The sequence below is a fragment of the Nanorana parkeri genome, unplaced genomic scaffold (assembly GCF_000935625.1).
Source record: "Nanorana parkeri isolate BGI_ZX_2015 unplaced genomic scaffold, ASM93562v1 scaffold1772, whole genome shotgun sequence".
NCBI lineage: Eukaryota > Metazoa > Chordata > Amphibia > Anura > Dicroglossidae > Nanorana > Nanorana parkeri.
The window spans coordinates 41,221-49,900 of NW_017308040.1; the positions used below are offsets into that span (position 1 = coordinate 41,221).

The 8,680-nt window shown below is 49.7% G+C and overlaps 1 protein-coding gene across 1 annotated transcript in view; it reads right to left on the minus strand.

Annotated features, from left to right (window-relative positions):
* Positions 1-8,464, minus strand: part of SMARCC1 (SWI/SNF related, matrix associated, actin dependent regulator of chromatin subfamily c member 1) — a gene marked incomplete at its 3' end in the record, with an annotated part of 46,685 nt that extends 38,221 nt beyond the window's left edge. Inside the window, exons 1-7 of the mRNA XM_018571513.1 lie at positions 8,450-8,464; positions 6,905-7,030; positions 6,388-6,498; positions 5,696-5,810; positions 1,367-1,449; positions 607-726; positions 87-172 (exon numbers count right to left, since the gene is read on the minus strand). Of these exons, the coding sequence (XP_018427015.1) occupies positions 87-172; positions 607-726; positions 1,367-1,449; positions 5,696-5,810; positions 6,388-6,498; positions 6,905-7,030; positions 8,450-8,464 (656 nt within the window). The remainder of the gene's footprint in view (positions 1-86; positions 173-606; positions 727-1,366; positions 1,450-5,695; positions 5,811-6,387; positions 6,499-6,904; positions 7,031-8,449) is intronic.
* Positions 8,465-8,680: the final 216 nt, after the last annotated feature.

Consider the following 8,680-nt stretch of genomic DNA (forward strand, 5'->3'; position numbering starts at 1 on the left):
GGGGGGACACACACGAGATTTCAGGAATTCAATCAGTAAAAGTGACAAACATATCACACACAGCGATACAGGAGATCGGATCCTACCATCCTTGGTCACTCCGGTGCTTGTACGCCGCACCCAGGATGTGGCAGAGGGCACCACTGGGCTTAAAATCCAAGAAGCACTTCATCTAATAAGAGAAAACATAACAGAATATACTTTATATCGATATGTATCCATTTATATTATATTAGGGATGCACAGATACCGATACTAGTACCGGTGCCGAGGACTCGTACTCGCCCAAATGCTCCGATGCCTAGCCCCTTACTTCCGGGTATGAGGAAGCCGGGCAGCGGAGTCATTATCGGCACCCGGCTTCCTGATTGGCTGGGAAGCGGCTCCATGCTCTCTCATCACTTGTAACAGCGTGCGCCTGTACCCCTCTGCGCGAGAGCACCCGACTATGACAAGCGGCAGACACTCCCAGAATGCTCTGTGCCGTCGGCATGCCGTGCGTTGTAGTTCCGGTTCCCGAGCAGGCAAAGGACGGAGGCAACGCTGCCGCTCCAACGCCTACATGCAAATGCACTGCCGTCACCCCGATATTTCCCACCGAGGGACCCCGGATCTTGATGATGAAGCTGAAGTGACGTGACGTCCAAAAGCATCTTCCTGGAACTGCAGCAGCTGAGAGACCAGCGCAGCCAGAGCTTTGTTGGTGGGAGAATCGGCCTGGACGTACTGCGAAGAGAAGACAACACGGATCATTATAACGTCCCCCGGGTCAACCAATGCACCAGACCCCAACGCGTTTCAGCCATTACGGTCTTATTCATAGCCATGCCCTCAGGCCTGAATGGCCGAAACACGTTAGAACATTTCCCGTGTGTGAATTTATATTCCTCTGTATATAAATCTTTGGCGGAGCGCCAGATCTTTCTCTCGGTTCTTCCTGTGGGCCAATAGGAGCTCTGCCATTGCGCCAACGTTCCACGGCTCTAATCTACAAAAGGACTTGGGAGGCCGAGCGCTCATTACACCCAATGAGACATGGAGGCTGCCACTGCTGACCTCTCCTCCTGGAAATGCTAGTCGCCTACAATTCTTATCCCCGAGACACAACAGAGCGTACAGGTCAGGGCTAGACAACCTCGGCTCTACAGCCGCGCTGAAACTACAAATCCCATCATGCTTCTGCCCCTGGGAGTCATGCCTGTGGCTTGCAATGCCTTATGGGATTTGTAGTTCCAGCACAGCTGGAGGGCTGAGGTTGCCTAGCCCTGGTATAGGGAGACCTCTCCATAGTGCAGGGAAATACCCTCAGTTGTCCCCATTGGTAGATTTCCCTTCCAGTCCTGTTCCGGTGACAACCCTAAAATACGTGGGATTTCCCGTCACTTCCTGTACCGGAGACAACGGTGACCAGGGAGGATGGACCTCCCCAGACGGGGCTCCCTACACTTCCTGTCAGAGATTAAAATGTCGGATTTAAACTTTAAAGAGCTTTTTTCTTTTAATATGCAATAAAAACCACGCTGAGAATTCCATCACCAGCTCCCAACGGCTGAAACATGTCATACAGCATTCGCACTCAACTCTATTTGCAGTGGCCAAATCAGCCTCCCGCAGAACTGAACTCTGGGCACAAAAATGTTCATTAGGTGACCAAAAGTTTCATGGCGCCCGCCGGGGAATGCTGCGATTGCGGCCGAGGAAGACACGCCCCTCCAAATGCTAATCCCCGCCCACCGCCGCTCTGCGAGCCTGCGCCGAGGTGCCAATCACACAAACACACGCCCTCATCCCTACTAACATAATTAGAGTCAAGGCTGCCAATCAAAGAAAGACACGCCCATTCCTGCTCAATGAGCATGCGCTTTAACGACCAATAGGAATAATGGGAACGCCCCCAGCCGCTGGAGGAACCACACCTTGGACCAATCACAACAAGAAGCTACGGCTTGAACGAAACGAGCCTGCGCACAAGACTGCCAATCAATAGTGAGATACGCCCACTACTCTTAGCTCTGTTATTATTCGCCTCTCCCTTCGTCCGTCATTTTCTACCCACGCCCCTCACGATCTGTGGCCCCTCCTATTTATTGTTCATTAGAACACACGAACCTTGCCCCAATGTTCCCGCCCACGGAAAGGATGCCCCGCCCACGTGTCTGATGTGCCGAGGGGAAACACAAGGCCCGAAAATAAACATGGCTCTATGGCCACGCCCACCCCTGGAAAGCAGCGGAGTGTAAATAAGCCAAACTTTATTGGCAAGGAGCAGGCAGTGCGCATGCGCAGTCTCGGGAGCCATTCTGGAGTGGGGCTGAGCGGCCATGTGCTTTTTCCTCCCTGCCTGATGAAGGCAGAGGGCGGTACAAACAAATCTCACCAAACTACTTCCTGTCCTAGGGTGACAACGCTCACACTATACTCCATGCACAGCGGAGCAGCATTGTCATCTTATGACAGAAAGTGTTAGGACTACATAACACCTCCACTCAGCTCAGTAACATGGGGATGATGTGATCTGTAGTCCTCAGAGACAAATGGGAGCAATGTAACTGATGAGCCTACAGCAGGCGCAAAGTGCAAAGGAACTGAGCAAGGACTACAAAAAACACCATCCTCTTCACAGCCTATAACATAGGTGGAGGTGATCTGTAGTCCCAGATAGATGGAAACATTGTAGCTGATGAGTGCAGCAAAGGAAATGTGTTAGGACTACAGAAAAGTGCAGCAGAAGCAAAGCGTAGAGGAAAGGAAGTTAGGACTGCAGAACACATCCTCCTTTCCTTATAACATGGGGAGGGGTTCTGTAGACCAGTAGCACTGGGAGCAATAATAAGACTACAGCAGGAAGTGAGTTAGGACTACAGAACACCCCCCCCCTTCACAGCCTATAACATTAGGGTGATTTGTTATTGATAGATGGCAACAATGTAGCTGATTTTAGTGCAGCAAAGGAAATGTGTTGGGACTACAGAACACTTCCCCCTTTCCACATCTCTATAGGGGGAGGTGCACGTGGGGGAGGGAAGGCTCATTGACGGACGTGGGGGAAAGAAGGCTCATTGACGGACGTGGGGGAGGAAGGGGGACCCCAATATTAGGGAGGTCATCAGATACCACAGTACACCTTCAGAGGTCTAGTGGGGTCCATGCCTGGACGGGTCAGGAGAAGGGGGACCTACTCCGTATTAGGGGGGTGGTCAGGATGTTGGGGGGTGGTCAGGGAGATAAGTTAATATAGAAAGTAAACGTTCAGTTGTTGGGTGGGATAGACTTACCGGAAGAGATGAATTTTCAGGGAGCTCTTAATGGCGGACAGATTAGGGTAGGGAGTTCCAGAGGATGGGAGAAGCTCTGGAGGGCAACATGGGAGGAGGTGACAAGGAATCTAGAGAGCAGGAGGTCTTTGGAGGAGTGGAGAGGATGTTTTGGGTGATATTATACATCCAGTGCAGGGAGCGTAATTGTTCTCAGCCCCAGCACATTGATGGGCTGTCTGGATCCCCTAAACCAGGGGTAGGCAACCTCGGCTCTCCAGCTGGGCTGAAACTACATATGCCATCATGCTTCTGCCTCTGGGAGTCATGCCTGTGGCTTGCAATGCCTTATGGGATTTGTAGTTTCAGCACAGCTGGAGAGCCAAGGCTCCCCAACATGGGTTCCCCCAGGAAACGTCTCACCTCTGTGCTCCCCCAACACAGTTTCCCCCAGGAAACGTCTCACCTCTGTGCTCCCCAGGAAACATCTCCCCTCTGTGCCCCCCAACAATGGTTCCTCCAGGAAACGCCTGACCTCTGTGCTCCCCCACCAGGGTTGCCCCCAGGAAACGTCTCACCTCTGTGCTCCCCAACAATGGTTCCTCCAGGAAACGCCTGACCTCTGTGCTCCCCCACCAGGGTTGCCCCCAGGAAACGTCTCACCTCTGTGCTCCCCAACAAGGGTTCCCCCAGGAAACATCTCACCTCTGTGCTCCCCAAAAAGGGTTCCCCCAGGAAACATCTCAGCTCTGTGCTCCCCAAAAAGGGTTCCCCCAGGAAACATCTCAGCTCTGTGCTCGCCAACAAGGGCTCCCCCAGGAAATGTCTCCCCTCTGTGCTCCCCAACATGGGTTCCCCCAGGAAACGTCTCACCTCTGTGCTCCCCGACAAGGGTTCTCCACCACCAAGAAACGTCTCACCTCTTTGCTCCCCAACAAGGGTTCCCCTCCAAGTACAAAGTCATGTTCTGCTTGGGGATCAAATATTTATTTTACTCCCTGAACTGCAACTCCATTTATAACATTTGTGTCATGTGACTTCTCTGGATTTGTGGTGGATATTCCGTCTCCGGTGATACAAATTATAGACCTTTCATGTCTCCGTCCACTTCAGGGGATCAAATTATTATTTTCCAGTTTCTATATAAATACCAATAACAACAAAAATACTGGCGACAGAAAATGGTGTCATGCAGTGTAGGCAACAGAGTCGCTGAAGGAGTCTCCTCCTATGAGGAGACATAAAAGATTCTGATGGACAAACATACAAGCCACGGGTGGTGCATTGTATGCGAATGCACTTTCACTGCCCCAGTTCACTGCTTACCACTCACCTCTTTGTCCTCGGGTTCTAGGAGACCTCGGTAGGCCAAGAGCACCAAACCCACCGATCTTAAAGTCGTATTAAACTCCCAAACAGTTTATTAATAATGAATCCAGAACAAATGCACAGCAAAGTATTTCTTTAATTTTTTTTACCCAAGCACTTAAGTCACATTTCTGATCCGCTGGCTCCAACTCACTCAGCTCTGCTTCCCTGATCTTCCTGTCCAGCACATCACAAGGGGCAGAATAGTGTCCAGCAGCTGTTCATCTACTCATCGAGGAGCAGGGGACTGGCTTGTCTTGCTGTACATGGCATACGCAAGGTTGGCTCCAGAGGACCCTAGAAGTAAAAGGAGCCACCCCTAAAAGAGGCCGTCAGGAGACCAGCTGATTGTGCAGGAAACAAACTTTACAATATGAAGGAGCAGAATCCATCGTAAGTGATTTCATCAGCATTTGCAGCAGATTAAAATTCTTTAGACATTGATCTCTTTGCCCCATCTGTAACCTTAGAGGGGGGGGGGGGCACTTAGCTTCTGCAGAGGTTTGGATTACTCACAATCCAGACACTTGGGTGCAGAAGGTGGTCATCCAAGGTTACAAAATAGAATTTCACATTCTTCCTCCTACTTCCAGCTTCTTTGGTTTAAGCCTCTTGTGTCCTTTCAACATCTAGAAGACCTTCACTGGGCAATTTCGAACCTCATGTCCCGGGGTCATCATGCCAGTGTCCCTCTTGGAGAGATTCCAGGGCTTCTAAGGAAATCTCTTCACTGTTCTAAAACCAAAAAGTGAATTTAGCCCGTCCTGTACTTAGAAGTTCAGTCAGTCATCGCTTCCATTGAAGATGACTTCTTGGCTTCCATAGACATTTGGGACGTCTTTCTATACACCCTAATTTTTTACAGCGATCGGCAATTCCTTCGCTTTACCGTTGGAGTCAGTCATTAACAGTCTGTGGTCCTCCCATGTGACCTGTCCTCAGTGCCAAGTCTTAGCCAAGATGGTCTCCCCAGTGTCAGGGTTCCTCTGCTCCAGGAGATATGTGGACAATTTCCTTCTAGGGGCAGTCATCGCTGAAGCAGACTAGACCAATGTAAGCATCACTCTTCAGACCCTGGACATATTCTGTTGGCTGTCGAATGTCCAGAAATGTTTCCTGATCCTGGGACAATGCTTGGAATATTTGGGTCTCATCCTGGTGACCATCCACCCTCTTGGTGCTGGTCCTCTGAGGAGCATTGAGCAGTAGAGGGTTTGATGGTGTCCTCTTAAAGGTGGAACCATTTGTCCAGTTTCACACAAGCAGCTTCCAGAGGATTTATGCCTTCTGCATTGGATGTTACCACTGTCTCAGGACAAGAAGGTTGGGCTGGGTCCCAAGACCAGAACATCTGGCATCATGGTTGACAGTAGGCAGATACTTCCTTCCTGGACAGAGGTTACGCTTAATTCCAGCCTCTGGGAATTGAGTCTCAGGCAGGGGTGTTGGTTGCCAGAGAAAGCAAAGAGGATGATCAACATTCTAGCATGTATAGCCATTTGCTTGTCCCTCTGACAGGTCACAGGTCCCCAATTTAGTCGAATACCACCATAGCAGGTCAAGGGGAATCGGAGGGGGGTTGTGGCCATTCTGACCAGGGTGGAACATCTTTAAAGTTTTCTTTGCAGTGTACATTACAGGTGTGAAGAAGTAGCAGGCAACAGCACTTAGATCCTGGAGACTAGTCCCTCCATACGGATGTGTTCTTGGACCTTTAACTTTGTTAGGGAATGCCAGATGTGGGCCAGAGATTGCATCCCATTACAGCAAGCAGCTGGACAGGTTTGTCTCCAGGTCTCAGGATCTGAGAGAGGGGGCAGCAGATGCACTGGTGGCGCTTTAGGATCAGTATGCTTTGACCGAGGTCTTTCCGCCTCTAAAAGTTGTCACCTTGGAGATGATTAAGGTAAAAGGAATTCCCGTTACGCTCCAGATTGGCTCAGAATAGTTTGGAATGCCAATCTCTTTCCTTCATTTGGGAGTGGACCAGCGAACTGGCCTTAAACACCATCAATTATCGGCCTTTGCTATTGAAAGACCAATGACAACACGTTAATAACTTTATCCAAGGGGGTCACCCACCAGCTCAGTTAGCTCCCTGCTTCATTCATGGGATTTGCGGCAGACTTCTGTTTTCCAGAAACCTCTCATCGAGCTGGTGAGGGAGATGCCCTGGTCTTCTCATTCTCCTAAGGCAACCTCCTCTGCGGTGATCACATGGGTCAGGAGAATTGGAGATGTTGGCCTCCTCCTGTAAAGAACCCATTTTAGTTCTCCACTACAGACATCGACGTGTTGAGGCCTTGACTTATTCGGTCACCGTCTTCTGTGAAGGTCGATATTTTGCCTTCCTCTTGTCCCACCAAAGAAATTTCCCTCCAGCCATTGAAGTAATTGGCATTTGAATGCTAAAATTCATTCAGAAAAGAAGTCTGACCCCTTGTTATTCCAGTAGGTCCTTGGAGGGGGTGCTCCAGCTTCCAGCTCTAAGATCTCTCTGTGGATTTGCCAGCCCAATGTTCAGGTTGAAGAATAAGGTTCCTCTACACCAGGGCAATGACCACCTCTGGGGCTCTTCCATGTTACTCAGGTCTGTGGTTGCACCCCCGGATATATCAGCCTCTGCAGATGTGATTTTTGGCAGCAAGGCTTTGCAGAGGGCTGTGCGAGTTAAACCAAGCAATTTTTTTGGGGGGGGCTGCACCCACTATTGAGGACATACAATGGTATCTGAACATAAATACTGTCCCTGAATAGACTATAAATCAGATTTTATGACAAGTACAAAAATTCCTCAAGTCCATTGAGGAACACAACTACAACACCACCCACCCCCACCCCTCCCCCCAGTGGTAACTATTGCCATTGTTGTTTTTGGTACTGCTTGCTACAACTGAGCAGGCTAGGTAAGGGAGAGCTTTTAGTGCCCAATATCCAATCCCCTGCCTGTAGGCAGCAGTATAACCCATGGTACCAAAACAGATATGAAGAGTCTCTCAACGGACTCGAAGAAAAGTGATTTTACAGGAGTACAGAATCCCCCACTTTTGCTGCCCATGTCCTGACGGAGAGATCAGTTGACTTCCTGTCCCGGAGGTGCAACAAGTATTGAAAGTAAACAGAATATCGTAGAGAGGGATGGGGCCCCTTTATTGAAGGATCTTCCCTCAACTTTTGCTCTGGAGATCTGAAAAGCTGCTGTTCTCAGTCGCTATAAAAGCTGCTTAGAAATCAGAAGCTTCTTAGAAGCCAAAAACATCAACATGACAGGAAACCGCATAACATTTTTTAGCAATAGCACCCCCAAATATTCCTTTACGGATGGTGAGGACCCCTCATAAATGGGGACATTGATTTTCAATGGTGGTGTTAGGAATGCTTTGGTGAAAAGAACACTTTGCAGCACAGGAACAAGGAAAGCAGCAGACTGCACACTAAGGCCCCATTCACACTGAGCGATTCGCAAATCGCGCGTTTGTCGCACGATATCGCGCAAATGCTGGCATTAAGCAAGCTAGAATCGCGGCAAAATCCGCTCCAAAAAAGGGTCCTGCTGTAGCGACGCACGACCCGCGAAGGACAGAGCCCCATTGCCATGCATTGGAGAGTGATATCACGCGGTAAATAGCCACGATATCGCGGGAATTACCGCGCGATAAATCGCTCAGTGTGAATGGGGCCTTATTCTTAGCGCCAAGAGCTCTGCACCCTAATAGGTTGTACCTAGTAAATAGGAAAGTACCTAATAGGTTGTTGCAGAAGGCGAGAGAATTCAGTTCCACTTTGTAAAGGGTGAAGTTTGCACATTACAGCACTCAAAAAGGCACCTTTCTTCCCGTCATGGTGACGAGTCGCATCAGCCCTTTTCCTGGGGGACTGGTCACCGTGACAACTCATTTCAAAGATAGCTTTTTTTTCTTCCCCGCACCCAGCACTGCCCTGGCCTTGCTCCATTCGAACCCCTACTGCTTGGTGGAGTGTTCAGCATCCGGAAGCCATTTGTTCTAATGCCTAACTGCAGCCCACTGTGCTTTGCTGCACTGAATGGCTCAGGAAGT